This window comes from Heptranchias perlo, chromosome 30 (assembly GCF_035084215.1).
Source record: "Heptranchias perlo isolate sHepPer1 chromosome 30, sHepPer1.hap1, whole genome shotgun sequence".
NCBI lineage: Eukaryota > Metazoa > Chordata > Chondrichthyes > Hexanchiformes > Hexanchidae > Heptranchias > Heptranchias perlo.
In genome coordinates this window covers 11,227,789-11,246,903 of record NC_090354.1, presented here as the reverse complement: position 1 = coordinate 11,246,903, position 19,115 = coordinate 11,227,789, and the positions used below count along the sequence as shown (strand labels likewise).

Genomic DNA, 19,115 nt, shown 5'->3' with positions numbered 1-19,115 from the left:
CTCTCCCCACCTCGCCCCCCGGACAAAGTTCCATGCTGGCACGCATCACCTCTCCTGCCCACTTCATGATAGTAATTTACTCCTCACCCAAACCCATTTCATGCTGGCACTCATCTTTCTCTTCCTCCATTCCATATTGGCACTATTCCCCTCAAAACCCATCTTGCGTAGTTCTTGACGTCAACCTTCCACCACCACCACAACAATAACTTACATTAATATAGCGCTTTTAGCATAGTTAAACGTCCCAAGCTGCTTCACAGGAGTGTTATCAAATAAAACTTGACACTGAGCTGCATGAGATATTAGGACATGTTACCAAAAGTTTGGTCAAAGAGGTGGGTTTTAAGGACTGCCTTAAAGAAGGTGAGGGGGGGATTTCCAGAACTTAGGGCCTGAGCAGCTGAAGGTGCAGCCGCTAATGGTGGAACGATTAAAATCGGGGATGTGCAAGAATTGGAGGAGCGCAGAGATCTCAGAAGGTTGTAGAGCTAGAGGAGGTTACACAGATAGAGAGGTGAGACCATGGAGGGATTTAAAAACAAGGATGAGAATTTTAAATTCAAGGCATTCCTGGTCCGGGAGCCGATGTAGATCAGCGAGCACAGGGGTGATGGGTGAATGGGACTAGGTGCGAGTTAGGATACGGGTGGCAGAGTTTTGGATGAGCTCAAGTTTATGGAGGGTGAAAGATGGGAGGCTGGCTAGAGAGCATTGGAATTGTCAAGTCTAGAGTTAACAAAGGTATGGATGAGGGTTTCAGCAACAGATGAGCTGAGGCAGGGGTGGCGATGGCTGGATATTATGGAGGTGGCAGGAGGCAGTCTTGATGATGGAGGGGATATGCGGTCGGAAGCTCATCTCGGACAGATAGGATGATAAGGTTGTGAACGGTGTGGTTCAGCCTCAGACAATGGCCAGGGAGAGGGATGGAGTCAGTGGCTAGGGAACAAAACTTGTGGCGGGGACCAAAGACAATGGCTTTGGTCTTCCCAACATTTAGTTGGAGGAAATTTTTGCTCATCCAGTACTGGATGTTGGACAAACAGTGTGACAAATCAATGACCTTGGAGGGGTTAAGGGAGGTGGTGGGGTAGAGCTGGGTGTCGTCAGTGTGCATGTGGAACCTGGCATGTTTTCAAATGATGTCGCTGAGAAATAGGAGGGGGCAAAGGATAAATCCTTTGGGGACTCGAAAGATAATGATGCAGGAGCGGGAAGAGAAGGCACCGCATGTCATTCTACTTCTTGCTCCTATCTACTTCTGCACCTTTTCCAAGGGATTGAATGTCACTGCGTCTTATGGGCAGAAATTCCAGTTCTTGAATATTCCTGCCCACTATTCAGGAACATTTAATCCCATGAAGCAGCAGGAAATAGGAGCAAGGAGGGCTGCTGAATTTTCTTCATGAACGTGGACGCTACCCTGAAAATGCTGGCTGACTGTGAAATGTGGACATTTGGGGTGTATTAATATTCATCCATATTTCCTGATGCTTATAAAAACCTGTGGCGAATACTCAATATCTGTGTCCTGTTCATACAAGCATTCTTAATTGTTTGTTGAATGGCACTTGAGAGAGACTGGTAAACTTGAGTCTAATTAACATTAAGGAAAATGGCCATTTATGGTTAGATTTTATTTTGCCTATGGTGTTGATTATGTTAGAAATTGCCCACAAGATGGAGGAATAAACAGAATATATAGGTGAACAGGATGCTGTTGGAAACATTTTGACATTTACATTGAATTACCGATGTACATTCATATCGCTATTTTGTCATAGTAGTACATGTGGTATTTGGAATTGGAATTTTCTTTTCTTAAAGGAGAGTTTACCAGGTCGAAACTTCACGTTCTGGCAATGGTTTGATGGCGTCATGGAGCTGACAAAAAAGCATCTAAAGCCTCATTGGAATGACGGGTAATGTAATGTTCTCTGCTTTCATTGTCTGTAATTCATTGTAAAGAAAGGAATGTGACATTCACATTCATTGTGAATATGTATATTTCTTTGCCACATCTACATGTTGCTGCATTTAAATACTGTGCAAACAATTCAAAGTGGGGCAAATCAATTTCTCGTAACTTGAGCTTTTAAAGAGATTTTTATCAGATGACTTCAAACTGGTCATGGCAGCAAGTAGAAAAGACCCTCCTAAAGGCTCAACCAGTTAGGGCAATGAGTATCTTACTTTACAGCCCAAAGTTCCCCAGTCTGCTATACTTATTGAATTAGCTGATCTCAATTAGGGAGATTGTAGGGGCACTGGAGTTGGTCTCGACTTCTGGAGAACGGAAAATCGACATGGGTTCCCATTCCAATTTGCTATCCATGACCCCAGCTGTGCAAGGGTGGATGTGGGGATATCAAATGAGGGAAAAATCAGTCTCTGTTATGATGACCCTGAGATTGAGTTACTTCCAAGCATTCAGTATCTGAACTCGCATGAAGAATGGCTAACTTGAGCAAGGTGCCAGAGAGTAAATGGGCATTCGTGGAACCGTACTCCTGCAAAAATCAATGCCATCAGGAAAAGAAGCTTAAAGGGAAGAAAATTGATAGTAAAAGGAGCAGAAAAGTATTTTGATACCATTTTTTGTGACACTAATCATATGTTATTTGAAATCTGTATAAGTACTAAAACTTGATTAATTTCAATATGTTCATATTTGTGCTTCATGCAGGGCAATTTTGGGCTTTGTAAACAAGCAGCAGGCGCAGGACATGCTGCTTTCCAAGCCAAATGGAACCTTCCTGCTGCGATTTAGTGACTCAGAGATTGGAGGGATTACAATAGCTTGGGTAGCAGATAATCCCAACAAAGCAGGTGTGGTCATATGAAAAGCATCTACATCTAACTTCTGACTTTTGTGGCAACTCACAGAATTAACCTCCTTAAGCCATCTGTGGTTAAATGTTAAGAAAATCCCTTCAGTGTCACCAGATATGTAATTGTGCAAAGATTATGTGTTTAAGAAAAAAAATTAACCTAATATATAGTCATCTGTTGAACAGCCTTTATCATAGTATGGTTCCTTGAAAGGCTCATGAGTATTACAGTAGCTTTTATGGAACCGCTGTTTGTCTCCAACACTTACAACTTCAAAACAAAAGACTTACTCTGTTTAAATATGGTTGGTATTCATGTGACTTCTTATAAATTACACTGCTTTGCTACTTTTTGTGAAAGTTCTCTGCTGTTTTCCTACTAAAACCAAAACAAATCCGATATTAACACCAAAATTCAAAAAAATTATTTTGTAGGAGAAAGAATGGTTTGGAATCTCATGCCCTACACAACCAAAGATTTTTCAATTCGATCACTGGCAGATCGTATCAGTGATCTCAATCATTTGCTGTACTTGTATCCAGACAGACCCAAAGACGAAGTGTTTTCCAAATATTATACACCACCATTATGTAAGTGTCAATTGCTTTGCTAGTAAAGAAAGGCTTCTATAGCATTTTGTTATTACTTGTCAAAGTTGCCACATAAATCAGTTTTTTTTCAATCCAATAGAGATAGCTTGAATTTAAAATACGATACAGAGCATGAGCTGCTTAGCTTATTTTGAGAATTGCTTGTGTAGTAGTTCATGCTTTGCTTTCTATACAAGAGGAGGACTGTCCTATTTTGAATACTGATAAATAAGCTGTACTTCATTCAGCAAATGTATACAGAACATTGTGAAGTGGATCGTAACTACTTCTTTGGCACAATACCTAGGTTAAATCACTGACCAGGTAGATAGTTGTATGATGAACATGTTAGTATAGTAATATGCTATCTAGGCTTGTGCCTATGTGTTCAATATTTGCCTGTCTGTCAGGGAAAGGGGCTAAATTGGAAACCAGGCAATTTCATACTGGGAGAGGAAAATCAGGATGAATCGTTCTGTATCATTCTTGCTTAATGACCAGCAACTGTTTACAAAGCATCACCGGTAGAGGCCTAAGAGCAAGTCATCTGCCTACTTTCTGAGCCATGTAGTGATATATGATGCAGGTAGAACCTGTAAGGGAAGAAAATTACTCATCAAATGATAAACAATGGGACTTGCTGAACAGTATTGCAAATAAATAATTTCATGTTGATATTTCTTTATGGATGCCTTGATTTATAGTCATGCAAAAATGAATATTAGTTCATGTAGTCTCTCATAATGCACTTTGAAACCAAGCTATGGTCAGTTTACATTATAGGTGCATCACAGGTATATCTTGATTCTGTAGCAAAGATTTACTTCAGCTGTGTCTTCATTTTCTAGAATTTAAAAAAATTCTTCATTACAGTATATATGAATTAATGCTGTAGTAACCTTGGTTTTCTTTTTATCCCCAACTGTAGCAAAAGCAGTAGATGGGTATGTAAAACCACAGATCAAACAGGTGGTTCCAGAGTAAGTACTTTACTATGACATTTTCAAAAACACTGTCAATAATGTTTAGATTTCATACTGTAGTGTTATGCAGGTTGTCTGATTTCTATCGCTGATCACCTCTGTCTTTGCCATTCAGTTACCACGTGTGTAATTAACACTGCTTTTACAGTTGTACTAAATAACCAAGACTGTAATGCTGGATTCAGGCAGGCTCCTGTGTATCAAGTATTTTTTTGAAAACTGTCTCTGTTCAGTTGTATTCTCGCTGTTAGTGAAGTGAGCAAAAGATAAACTAGTCATGGTTCACTTGGGGTAGTGAATCCCAATCTGTTTGCTGTAAGTTGAGTGATGGTGATTAACTGACTCATTCAAATCTCTAATCTGGAAATTAAATTTATAACCATAAATGTTCAAAATACTCTGCATTAACCTTTTAATTGCTGCATGACTCCTATTGATGATCTGTATGTAGTCATTGGAGTTTTATAATTTACCAGTTAATTCCTTATTTGCTCTGATAATGGCATACTTGTATGTCAAGAGAGTTTATCATTGGTTGGGAAAAGACTAAAAGGAAAGGTTGTTGCCCCTAGAGTGGATGGAGATGGGGAGGGGAGTGAGAAGAGGGGAAATCCTCAGCTCCCAATGGGAGATCATCCTGCCTTGTGTCACTCCAGCATGTTCATTCCACTCTGCTTTTCAGCAGATGGTTGGACATGGGTTTTCACAGAGGTGTGTAGAAAAATATAATGGGAACGACAAGAGTACCAATATGCATTTGTTTATGCAAAAATGTCTATAGAGAGTCATTTTGAATGCCCATAATGTAAGATCTTTGCAGTGGTTTTCTGAAATTTCCTTCAATAGAGAAGCATGGCATAGTAGTAACTATGCTCTTGATAAGTTGCACATCAGAATTTAAAGTGCTATGCCACTACATTGTATGGAGTGTTATAGTTGCACCTGTACTGGCAATATTGGTGTGTTCCTGCATGTACTTTGTAAAAATAAAATATGGCTATTAAAGCAACTGCTATGCTGTTTAGAGTTGATGCTCTTGCTGCTTACAGATTTGCTACAGCGTCATCTGATGCTTCATCAGCAAGCAGTACCTATATGGAACAAGCAGCATCACCTGCAGTTTGTCACCCACCACAGTATCCCCTCTACCCGCAAAAGTAAGCATTTTTTTTCAATTGTTTACTATTACGTTTTGGGAGGCCTTTTAGTACAAACTTTTCTCTCAACAGTCTAAGATATTCCCTTGAGCAGACCATTGCCCCTTATGATCCAGGTGGTGTATCCTTTTCTGCACACTGACCTTGCAGAGATGTGTTTTAAGAGTTAAGTTATCCCACGCTTCTGACATTTAATGTATTTTTGTGTCAAATTGCCAAATTCTTTTTGAAATGGCAGGTATTATGGCAGAATAGTAGCTTACAGACTAAAGAAAGTAGTAACTTTATTCACAAACAAATAATAAACCTATATTACTTGTTTGTGAAGTAAACACAAACAAGTAATATACCTACAACATAGACACAAAGAATGTCCATGATAGGTTAATTACCTGTAATAAACACACCTCCTGATGTAGTACAAATGTGCCTGCCAAATTCATGAACAATGTTCTTGTTATTCTGCTGGAAATTCAGCTTCCTTTTTGACCTCCAGCACAATCTTCTGCAGCAGAGAAATTAACAATCACTCCAGACCCACGCCTTTAAAGTAACCTTCTATAAGGCTTGCTCTTAACTCCTTGGATGTCAAAACCAACATTTCTGCAAATTCTGATTAGCTGCCGGAGCAATTCAAACCTAATGTCATGAGCAGCCTTCCAATTAACATACAAGATGTATTCTTTAACTAAACAATACATCATGCATAAAACTAATTAGAGAGTATAGAATTTCCATTAATATGCCTGCCTGCAAATCCTTCGGTTGAAAAACAAAAACAATTTGCATGTACAAGCCAAACAGGTAACAAATCAATTCTTCATATCAAAGAAAACCCCTGCAAGTTAAATCACTCTTACTTGCAGCAGATCATACCATAATAGTACTATGGGATGTTTTATATCTTTCTGAACTACTGAAATAAATAGACTGAGCCCTGGTTTAACATCAAAAGATGGCATCCCCTCACTCTAGTAATGAATTGTCAGCCTAGATTATATGCTTAGATGCAAAAGTGCTACCAACTGAGCCAAGCTGAGGGATTGGTGTGACACTTATTACAGTATGAATTAAGTAAAATTTTGATTTTAAATTAAAATTATGGCATACAAATGAAAAATACCAATAGTCTAAAGGTTGAATTCAAAAAAACATAACTCCAAAATAAAAACAGAACATTATATACAAGAAGTTATTTGCTTTCTGAAATGATAAAAGCCAGGCCAAAGTTTGAAATGAAGATCCTTTGTTAAAACCCTTTTCAGATGTTGTGCATTTTCCAGTATTTTCTGCTATTTGATTTACAACACTCAAGCTTTACTTCTTAGCTCAAACTTAATTCAGATTCAAAAAGCAAAACAAACACAGATGCTGGAAATCTGAAACAAAAACAACAATAGCTGGAAGCATTCAACTGGCCATTCAGCATCTTTGGAGAGAACTCGTCTGTTCTCTCCTCAGATGCTGACTTACCTGTTGTGTTGTCAGCATCTTCTGTTATTATTCAGATGCAGTTTATTGAAATGTGTTCTGCTTCTGCTAGTGAATTGCCATAAAGCCTCGAAGGCAGCAGTCACTGTTTGTTGTGAGCTAATTGATCATCTTTGTTAAGTGTTAAATGTCTGAAACCAAATTCCTCCTTTTATTATGAACTTAAGGTATGGAATAACAACAACAGGCTTATTTATCATGTAAGGCTGCTTCTTGTAAAGAGCTTCATACAGTTTTTACTGTCATATTATTCTCAGCTCTTTTATCTCCTGAAAACTAAATAACCAAGAAAATGTTTTAAGGAAACTAAAATTTCTCCTTGATTCTTGGGGGATGTAATGGAGCAAAACGTAAGTGGTGATCGATCTATTTTATTCAATTCTGACCTTTTTTATTTGCAGATGACATTCCTTTGATCCCCACAAAACTGGAACTGTATTGTTCTACAGAATGTCTGATCACTTATGCCTTGTTAAATTGCATATAGAATGGATCTCTAGGGATGAATTAGATGTGTGAAAGATCCAGAGATTTTGGAGCAATGCAACTCCTGCATGCACAAAAACTCAAAAGCATTTGAGGAATACTTTTGACATGACCTATTTATTCATCTGATCTGCCTATCTCATGTAATGTAGAAATGCTTTGTTGGCCTCCTGTTTCTTCCCAATCCTCTTTGTTCCTGACCTTCCCCCAAGCTCCCAGGTTTCATTCCATTCCTTGCATCCTAAGTCTTCGAAGAATGCTCCAGACTTTACTCTCTCCTTTTCCCCTAGCAGCCTCTTTTCTCATTCACATAATCACTTGCATGATTTATCTAATCTTGTCTTCCTGTTCTTTTCAACCTCGGTGATGTCCTGCACTATAGGCCTTAGTGTTTCTCAGTTTAAATAAGTCAGTGAGTTGAGTGGACAGATGAACTACTGATTTATAAAGAAATATGAGCATGTGGCATTACCGATGTAATTACAACTGACATTCCCTTCCAACCCTATTTACTTCTGTATTCGCCCCTGGAAAAATAACTCCTGTAAGTCACTTACAACAGCACATTCAAACTCCCAATTGTCTAACCTTTGGCTCTCCATCACTATGATACTTATGCCGCTGTCGATCTGCTCAATCGCACCCTCACCTCCACTTTTGATGTCCTTGTCCCCAGTAAAACCTTACTGTCTCTGACCCTGGTCATTCCCCTGGTGTGCCCCCCATCTTCACTCCCTTAAGTCCAAGGGGCGCAGACTTGAATATATATGATGCACAACTGGTTCAACTATTCATCACCAGATGTGGCTGGACCACATCAAGCACTATCAGGGCCCTGCTCTCCTCTGCTAAAACTGTTTACGACTCCAGATAATGTTCTGGAATGCAAAGATAACCCCTGGCTTCTTTTCTTCATGACCAACTGTCTCCTTAAGCCCCTATTCCCTGCCCCCTCCCCACTCAACACCAAGTACAAGGAGCTCATAGATATCTTTGTCACTGAGATTGAGACCATCCATTCAGCTGTTTCCCACTTCCCCTTGTCCAACAAGCCAAACTTCCCCCAAGACTACCACTTCCCGAGCCCCTGACCACGTCTTTCTCTATTTTCACTCCTAGCTCCCCTCGTGCCCTCTGAGCTATTTTTGACCGAGAGTCACCTCCTGCTCTCTCGACCCCATTCCCAACAAACTGCTGACCACTCTGACTACGGACGGGTACGGTAGCATAGTGGTTATGTTACTGGACTAGTAATCCAGAGGCCTGGACTAATAATCCAGAGTCTTGAGTGCATGTCCCGCCACGGCAGCTGGGGAATTCAAATTCAATTAGTTAAATAAAATCTGGAATTAAAAAAACTAGTATCAGTAATGGTGGCCATGAAACTACCAGATTTTCATAAAAACCCATCTGGTTCACTAATGTCCTTCAGGCAAGGAAACCTGCCATCCTTACCCGGTCTGGACTATATGTCACTCAAGACCCACAGCAATGTGGTTGATTCTTAATTGCCCTCTGAAATGGCCTAGCAAGCCACTCAGTTGTACAATCTCGCTGAAAAAAAAAGTCAAAATAAGAATAAAACCAGACGGACCACCCGGCATCGGACTACTTGGCACCAGACACGACAAATGTAAACCAAGCCCAGTCGACCGTGCAAAGTCCTCCTCGCTAACATCTGGAGGCGTGCCTAAATTGGGAGAGCTATCCCACAGACTCGTCAAGCAGCAGCCTGACGTAGCCATACTCACAAAATCATACCTTTCAGCCAACGTCCCAGACTCTTCCATCACCATCCCTGGGTATGTCCGGTCCCATCAGCAGGACATACTGACCAGAGGTGGCGGTACAGTAATATACAGTCAGGAGGGAGTGGCCCTGGGAGTCCTCAACATAGACTCCGGACCCCATGAAATCTCATGGCATCAGGTCATACATGGGCAAGGAAAACCGCCTGCTGATTACCACCTATCGGCCTCCCTCAGCTGATGAATCAGTCCTCTTCCATATTGAGCACCGCTTGGAGGAAGCACTGAGGATAGCAAGGGCACAGAATATACTCTGGGTGGGGGACTTCAATGTCCATCACCAAGAGTGGCTCGGTAGCATCACTACTGACCGAGCTGGCAGAGTCCTGAAGGACATAGCTGTCAGACTGGGCCTGCGGCAGGTGGTGAGCGAACCAACACGAAGGAGAAACCTACTTGACCTCGTCCTCACCAATCTCCCTGTCGCAGATGCATCTGTCCATGACAGTATTGGTAGGAGTGACCACCGCACAGTCCTCGTGGAGACGAAGTCCCGTCTTCGCACTGAGGACACCATCCAACATGTTGTGTGGCACTATCACCATGCTAAATGGGTTAGATTAGAACAGATCTAGCAGCTCAAAACCGGGCATTCATGAGACGCCGTGAGCCATCAGCAGCAGCAGAATTGTATTCCAGCACAATCTATAACCTCATGGCCTTGCATATTCCTCACTCGACCATTACCAACAAGCCAGGGGATCAACCCTGGTGCAATGCCAGGAGCAGCACCAGGCATACCTAAAAATGAGGTGCCAACCTGGTGAAGCTACAACTCAGGATGACATGCATGCTGAACAGCGGAAGCAACATGCTATAGACAGAGCTAAGTGATTCCACAACCAACGGATCAGATCGAAGCTCTGCAGTCCTGCCACATCCAGTCATGAATGGTGGTGGACAATTAAACAACTAACGGGAGGAGGAGGCTCTGTAAACATCCCCATCCTCAATGATGGCAGAGTCCAGGCTTGGGGTGATAAGTGGCAAGTAACATTCGGGCCAGACAAGTACCATCTCCAACAAGAGAGAGTCTAACCATCTCCCCTTGACATTCAACAGCATTACCATCGCCGAATCCCCCACTATCAACATCCTGGGGGTCACCATTGACCAGAAACTTAACTGGACCAGCCACATAAATATTGTGGCTACAAAAGCAGGTCAGAGGCTGGGTATTCCGTGGCGAGCGACTCACCTGACTCCCCAAAGCCTTTCCACCATCTTTCCAAGGCACAAGTCAGGAGTGTAATGGAATACTCTCCACTTGCCTGGATGAGTGCAGCTCCAACAGCACTCAAGAAGCTCGACACCATCGAGGACAAAGAGCCCAATTGATTGGCACCCCATCCACCACCCTAAACATTCACTCCCTTCACCACCGGTGCACTGTGGCTGCAGTGTATACCATCCACAGGATGCACTGCAGCAACTCGCCACGGCTTCTTCGACAGCACCTCCCAAACCCGTGACCTCTACTACCTAGAAGGACAAGGGCAGCAGGCACATGGGAACAACACCACCTGCAAGTTCCCCTCCAAGTCACACACCATCCCGACTTGGAAATATATCGCCATTCCTTCATCGTCGCTAGGTCAAAATCCTAGAACTCCCTTCCTAACAGCACTGTGGGAGAACCTTCACCGCACGGACTGCAGTGGTTCAAGAAGGCGGCTCACCACCACCTTCTCAAGGTCAATTAGGGATGGGCAATAAATGCTGGCCTCGCCAGCGATGTCCACATCCCATGAACGAATTTTAAAAAAAAACTCAACTTCCAGCAACTCCATCTTTGAACCCCTCCAATCAGGTTCCACGTGTCACAGCACTGAAATAGCCCTAATCAAAGTCACAAATGACATCCTCTGTGACTAACCGTGGAGCGCAATTCCTTCTCTACTTCTCTGCAGCCCATGACACAGTTGACCACATCATCTTCCTCCAACGCCTCTCCTCCTTTGTCCACCTGAGTGGATTGCCCATGCCTGGTTCCGGTGTTACCTATCCATTTGTCAGCAGAGAATCTCCTGCAATGACTTCTCTTCCCGCCCCCGCACCATTACCTTGAGTCCCCCAAGGACCTGTCATTGGCCCGCTCCTAATCTACATGCTGCCCCTCGGTAACATCTGAAGACATAAAGTCAGGTTCCACATGTAAACTGACGACACTCAGCTCTACCTCACCACTTCTCTCAACCCCTCCATTGTGTTGTCAAACTGCTTGTCCAACATCCAGTCCTGGATGAGGTGCAGTTTTTTCCAATTAAACATTGGGAATACTGAAGCCATTGTCTTCGGCTCCCGCCACAAACTCTTGCCACCGATTCTATCCCCCTCTCTGGCCACCACCTGAGGCTGAACCAGACTGTTCGCAACCTTGACGTTCTATTTGACCCTGAGCCGAACCCATATCCTCTCCCATCACAAAGACCGCCTACTTCCACCTCCGTTACATCGCCCTCCTCAGCTTATCTGTTGCTGAAAACCTCATCGATGCTTTTATTACCTCCAGACTCCACTATTCCAATGCCCTCCGAGCCAGCATCCCATCTTCCACCTTAAAAACTTACGCTCATCCAAAACTGCTGCCTGTATTCTAACCTGCGTCAAGTCCCGCTCACCTATCACCCCTCTGCTTGTTGACCTACATTGGCTCGGGTCCATCAACATCACAATTTTAAAAATTCTCATCCTCATGGCCTCACTTCTCCTTATCTCTGTGACCTCCTCCAACCCTAAAAACCCCCCAAGAGCTCTGCATTCCTCCAACCCTGGCCTCTTGTGCATCCCCCACTCCCTTTGCCCCACAAGTGGGGGGCATGCTTTCAGCAATGAGAGTCTCTAAACTCTCCACTCCTCTCTCCTGTAAGACCCACCTAAAAACCTACCTCTTTACCCAAGCTTTTATTCACCCATCCTGTTATCTTCTTCTTTGGCTCAGTGTCAGTTTTTGTCTGATTACTCTCCTGTGAAGCGCCTTGGGATGTTATCGTACATTAAAAGTGCTGTATAAATGCAAGTTGTTGTTGTTGATACCTTGATATTGGACGCACAAAGCAACAACACAATCTATTCCTTTTGACCTGTACACAAAGATGCATTCAAAAAATGCAAAGGAATAAATTATTTTCTTTTACAGATGAGACTTGTCTTATTGTCCTGCTGATGGATTGAATTTTTTTTTAATGCATGATTTTCTTTCATATAGCCCAGACAGTATGCTTGATCCCGATGGTGATTTTGACCTCGATGATACGATGGATGTTGCCAGACATGTGGAGGAACTTCTGCGCAGACCAATCGATCATCAGTGGCTTCCTCATCAACAGACATGATTGCCCATCCCCACCTCATAGAAATTATTATTTCTTATGGTTTCATTCCATAAGTTGCTTCTTTCCAAAACATTCATAATGTGAAATGTTAATATTGCTTGTGAATCTAATATTTTTGTGCATGTTCAGGCAATGCAAGTGTTTTTAAATGTCTTGTTTGCTTGGGAGAAGGCTGTAGTTTTGTTGACTGCAGTTATAGTTATTTTCTGTTGTACAAAATGAAAGTTGCTATTCGCATGGTTTTTATTTACCTTTTTCCGAGTTTTAGGTGTTGCTTTTTTTGGTAGATAACCCAGTACAATTTTAATTTGTATTTTAGTCTGTTTTGTTTCCCAAGTCAAATACCCAATTGAAACCCAAATTAAATCACTGCCCTTACCAAGAAGCCAGTCACAGCTACTTCAGTTGTGTGGGTTCTACTTTTTTTAATCATTTACTAGTATAGTTCTTTATGTATTCTGTTGTAAATTAGTATTCAGTTTTTGGTTGGCAACTTCAATTGAACACTGGGTCATAAATTGGCACAGAAAGGCCACACTAACAATGATTTTGCTTTAAAATTAAATTTTTGACCCATGAAGAAGTGTTAGTGACATACTCATGAAGAGACATTTGGGCGGGATAGCTTATGATGTATATTTTTGTATCCCGGAACCATTTTGTTTATGCTTGCATTGGTTGTTTCCATGATCACTCTAAATTGAACAACTTTTTAAAAAAAAAACACACACATTTGGCCTCTCTTTCAAACATCTGAGCCGTTTTAGAGGACGTTCTTGTTACATAGTCTAGGTTATGTGGTTTGTATAAAAAGTGCATGAGTTTGGGATGGCATAGCTGTCAAAATTTGCACTGAGCAAAATCAAGGTATATATATATATATGCTCTTAAGATGACTAGTTTGTGTTGTATCAACATGTGCAAAACTGCCTAGTTGCCTGAATTCAGTCATACAAACTAGTTACCTTATGACTCTAACTTTGGAATTTTAACATTTCTTTTGTGGTTATCAGAAGAGATAATCTGTACAACAAGGTGCTTCTTGGATCATGTAAGAGCAATGTTCTACATACAGGGCTACTGAGAAGAAAGTATCTTTCAGGTTACTTTAGTTGCCCATATGGCTGCATCGAAGACCTGTCTTTTATCTCTGAAATGCTGAGGTCATGTTTATCCAATATCTTGATGATCTCTCCCTTGTGAATAATGAGGGATATGTGTGAAAAGGTTCTAATGCAATATGTGTGAAAAGGTTCTAATGCAATGTGTGCAAAGGTTCTAATGTGTGAAAAGGTTCTAATACAGTGCATAGTGATCGCAATGAGGAAAAATAGCCAGGCTCATTTCTGAGATGCCTTAATCAGCTGTAATGGAAGTTAATTGGTGCAGTAGAGGGTAGTATTAGAAACTTAAGTATGTGTTGGTGTGACTATCACTTTTCCTGATCCTAGCAGTATTGGGATATAGGTTGAACAAAAACTATTCCTTGATGCAGCAGAAGCCTTTCAATGGGACCACCCCTCGAGTAAATGGATGAAGGGAATTTTTTTAATAATTTGTTTTTAAACAACCACTATACAATGTACAGGGATTGAAGTGGCGTTTGTTCGCTTAAAGGGGTGCCCATGCTGATGTTTGCCGTATAATCCCTTGTTCAGGAATGTCATGTTCAGCATAATAACCACAAATGGAAAGGGGGGTGGGGGGGAGCAATGCAGATGTTTACATTTTAAATTATCAGATGTACTTTCCCATAAAAATATCATGTATTCTAACAGCTTGTGCCCATTGCTTGTTTGTTTTGTTCATATGCCTGGGCCTACTGAGATGTAACAAATTTTATTTTACAGTTACGGAATATTTGGTTATCTTTAACATAGAGTAAACTAACAAATGACCAGTTTATTGTTACTGCCGAACAATTTTTACTAGTTATGAGACAATTGTGGACTTGTACATATCATGGAGAAAGAATTGTTTCTTCTTCAGGGCTTCTGGATACATCACAAACATTTGCCTAATTGCAGTGCAAACAGGAGAACATGAATGTCTATCCCTTTAAATTCTAATAGGAATGCTTCCAGTGCCTGGCATTCTTTCATAAAGCACTTCTTCATACTGTATCTTCCCTGCTTCAGCTGTTATATTATTTTTTTTGTTCTATTGATAGCAGGTTCCTCCCAAAAACTCTCATCCACCTGACTTTAGTGTTGACATTATGTGATGAGGTATTTCCTAATGCATCTCAACTGGTGCATGATCTGACTTGGATGGATACAGCCTTATATTAGCCTATGCACTTGTCTGCAATGTTGGCCAGTAGCGAAGAATATATATTTTTTCCTTTTGAGTTCAGGTATGAATCCAATGTAGACAAGGGTGGGGGGATACCTTCTCTTTCAGGCTATAAGGGTCCTAAGTAAACTTATTTTGTCTCAATTCCGCTCTAGGGCACCGGTCCATATCACATAATTCAGTAGCGCAAGGAAGCCTTGCTAGTGTAAGAAATAGAAATTGGGATTAAGGTGTATTGCTGGGATAGTGTAGGAAGAACTGTTTCCCTGAATCTAACCTGTGCTATACCTGATCTGGAATGCTTGATGTTGACAGTGGGTGTTTGTTTTTAAAAAAAAAGAAATGTTTCAGCTCTCCTTCACTGGCATTCACCAACTTGTTGAACAGAAAAATTCATACTTTTGTGCATGCAGACTTGCATTGTGGAGTGAGGAATTGAATGAATCACAGTTCATGTGATGACATTACTGGATATACAGAGTAGGAAGGAGAGAATTTTTTTTTGAAGTGGTTGGATTTTGAGAATCTCTTACAAGTCTAAATGCTATGGTGTCCTGCCTTTGAAGAATTGTCTGATTTAACCGTTGTGCTTGTTTCTGTGACACTGCTTGCCGATTGCTGAGAGGGAGGATTTATGATGTAGTCAGTTACAGAGATTGATGCTTTACTATTGTAGATGTCTGTTCAAGCCAAGACGCTATGCATTATAATACTGAACCATACAAAGCAGGAAAGTTCCTCCTTGGTCATTCAGGCACTTCTCACATACTGTTAGAACATTTCCAATCTTGATTGGTTACGGGGAAGAATTTTTTTTCTCCTAACAACATCAACTTGCATTTATACAGCACCTCTAATGTAGCAAAACGTCCCAAGGTGCTTCACAGGAGCGTTATCAAACAAAATTTGACATGAGATATTAGGACATCAGAGGTAGGTTCAAAGGAGTGTCTTAAAGGAGAGAGAAGTAGAGAGGTTTAGGGAGGGAATTCCAGAGGACAGGGCCTCGGCAGCTGAATGCACGGCCGCCAATGCTGAAGCGATTAAAATCAGGGATGCACAAGAGTTCAAAACTGGAAGAGCACAGAGATCTAGGAGGGTTGTAGGGCTGGAGAAGGTCACAGAGATAGGGAGGGGCGAGGCCATGGAGGGATTTGAACACAAGGATGAGAATTTTAAAATCAAAGCATTGCTGAACCGGGAGACAGTGTACGTCAGCGAGCACAGGAGTGATGGCTGAACAGGGCTTGGTGCGAGTTAGGCTAAGGGCAGCAGAGTTTTGGATGAGCTCAAGTTTATGGAGGGTGGAAGATGGGAGGCCAGCCAGGAGAGTATTGGAATAGTCAAGTCTCGAGGTAACAAAGGCATGGATGAGGATTTCAGCAGCAGATGAGCTAAGGCAGAAGTGGAAGTCGGCGGCCTTGGTGATGGAGCGGATATGTGATCGGGAGCTCATCTTGGTCAAATAAGACGCCAAGGTTGGGAACGGACTGGTTCAGACCTAACATCACTTGGACTGTTTACCACCCACCCCCCCCCCCCCCCCCCCCCCCCAATCCGTGTACTACCCTGTTTCCGTTCTACAGAAAGTCCTAGGACCTGTGCGATAGCTCAGTTCTTCTCTTTCCCACCCACCCCTGTGGTCTCAACTTTATTTGGGTAAAGAGATTGCTGTACTCACTTTATCTGCTTCCTAATCAGCCGGATGAGGATCTTGGATTTAATTGTGTAGATGTATATGGAGCACTTTGTATTTATGTCCACTGAACTTAGAAAATCCCAACAGTTATTTGTGTCATGGAAAAAAGACCTTGTTTACATCTGACAAACACCATTTAGCAAAAAGACTAATGGAGTATAATCTCCAGTATACCATTTAGCTAATAAATGCCCCAGAAGTCCACTTACCTATAACTTTTGTTGCCAAAACAGACCTGAAAGCACTATCCTGGATATTGACCAAATTGAAACTAATGTTTGGTAAACATGTGAGAGATATTCCTGTTAGGCAGCAATGTGGAATATCTCTCATATTTACCAAATATTGCAGTTTAAATTTGGTCAACATCCAGGATAGTACTTTCAGCATGCATGTTTCACCAACAAAGGTTAGAGGCAATCCTCCTCCGAAATTGGCACTAGTTTCGTATGGCTGTTAGTGTGTTAAGGATACCTGAACGACGTAAAAAGTGAGATTATCTACCTGTGGGATCTTTGTCATTCTTCAAATTATAGCATTGTTAATACGCCTCACTCCCTCCTGACCACTCCTTAAGCCTTGATGGGTTCGTCACTTTATGGTCAGGAAGTTTCGAAGGAAGTTATACTCAGCATAGGAGAAGTCAAAAAGAACTGAGCTGCTGCCCATATCTTGGGCCTGTGTACATGGTGGAAGCAGGGGTCACGTGGGGGGTGATCCTAATTTGAAGACAAAAAAAATGATTTCACCACAACCAATCAGGATTGTACAACTTCTCACTGTGAATGAGATCCTATAACTTGAAAATTGATTAAGACCCCATAAAGTAATCTTAGAAAGTTTAATCCCCACTCTGTGCTGATTAGCCTTATTGTTCATGGTCTCGGGAGTGAAAAATAGGCTAAAGCTCCTAATCACTATCCAATAACCCCTGATAGAAACCTGTACGGACATTGGCTGAGAACAGAATCGGGTTTGGTTAGGTAACTAGTTCCAATTTGTCATGAAGCAATTCGAGCAGATGATTATGAATTACCACTGGAACAAATCAAAAACCTATACTGAAACTAAACTAACTGGTAGATTAGCCATTAGGATAAAGATCTCAAATACTGACAGGATGGTTGTTCATCAGGATGTAAACAATGGTTCAAGTTGGAAGTGTTTTCTTGCATAGGTATTTCTCAAAGTGTTTGTGGAAGACACCTGATGAGATTAGCCATTCTCGATGAAGTTCAGTTCAACACAGGTGCATGCATTCAATTTTCCTCACTCTCACTGTCCTTTTACTTTAGAGAACCTGAAACCAACTGGTCAAAAGTAAACTAAATACAGCAGCCAAGTGCAAGGTTGAATACAGTGTGAGGACACAGACCGATGCATTCCTATCTGAATTTAAGGTGGCATCTCTCATTTGGATTTGCAGTTGTGAAAGTAGTTTCGTATGTGGAGGATCCCTGTATATGAAGAAAAAGGACAACTACACCTTCAATGTACTTTCAATCTGCTGCACTTATTTCTAACCCAGAGTGGTCTAATTGTATTTTATGATGTTTGGGGGGGGGGGGGGTGGTGGAAAAAGGAACAATTTACAGTCTCTTGATCTGATTTTACTAATACCAGTAAAAGCAATATTTTTAATGTCACCTAAGTTATGCTGTATTTGTTCTTTGTTGTGCTTATGCTGTGCACACCATAAAACAGTACAGAATTAACAGCATTTTTATGGTTTGTTGTTCACTAAATCCATAACACCCTCATTTCAGCTGTTCATTTTTAGTGCTTTTATCAATTTAGTTACAGAAGAACTATTGTAATAAAAACATAAATAAACGTTTACAATCTAAAAGTTCATTTAAATGGGATAGAATGTATGTCTGTTAATAAGCTTTACCAGTAAATTGATTTATTTTTTAACTACCTTTGTTGTCTCAACGCTTCTCTCATGGACACGCACCTTGTTAACTGGGCTCCAGTCAGCGCAAACTTTTTTTAAAAAGAACTTTCATCCATATAGCATTTTATTGATAAGGGGATATAGGTTTGAGATTTTCAATTGAGTAGGGTTGCCAACTCTGGTTGGACATATTCCTGGAGTTGCCATTACACGACCTCCTGCCTCCAACTGCCCTGCCCCCACACTCCAGCTGTTTGTTGCTCAACATGTCCACACTCGTGAACCGCCTTCCCATGCCAAATGGAAAGCGAATACACTCATTACCCGATTGACAGTCAGGAATCATTCAGTCAAACAGCCTTTTTTCCCCATGTTGAATATTTTTATAACTTAGTAAAAAAGGTGTTCAAAAACTTTTTTTTAAAGTTTTTTAATCCCCCTATGATTTTTCTCCAGGATTGTTTGCAGCAGTGTTGGAGATCAGTTCTTAATTCCTGGAGACTCCTGGGCAATCCTGGAGGGTTGGCAACCCTAGAATC

General features: G+C 41.4%; 1 protein-coding gene across 6 annotated transcripts in view; it reads left to right on the top strand.

The window, feature by feature from the left end:
* The window catches only part of LOC137299903 (signal transducer and activator of transcription 5B-like), a 125,590-nt gene extending 106,991 nt beyond the window's left edge, over positions 1-18,599 (top strand). For 5 of the 6 annotated variants that reach the window (XM_067968886.1, XM_067968888.1, XM_067968890.1 and 2 more), the window contains 6 exons: positions 1,831-1,925; positions 2,690-2,832; positions 3,270-3,425; positions 4,354-4,405; positions 5,458-5,565; positions 12,559-18,599. In XM_067968886.1, coding sequence (XP_067824987.1) covers positions 1,831-1,925; positions 2,690-2,832; positions 3,270-3,425; positions 4,354-4,405; positions 5,458-5,565; positions 12,559-12,685 — 681 coding nt within the window. In that variant the 3' untranslated portion in view covers positions 12,686-18,599. Of the gene's footprint in view, positions 1-1,830; positions 1,926-2,689; positions 2,833-3,269; positions 3,426-4,353; positions 4,410-5,457; positions 5,566-12,558 lie in introns of those variants that run through there. The other variant, XM_067968892.1, reaches the window with a different exon arrangement.
* The last annotated feature ends 516 nt before the right edge of the window (positions 18,600-19,115 follow it).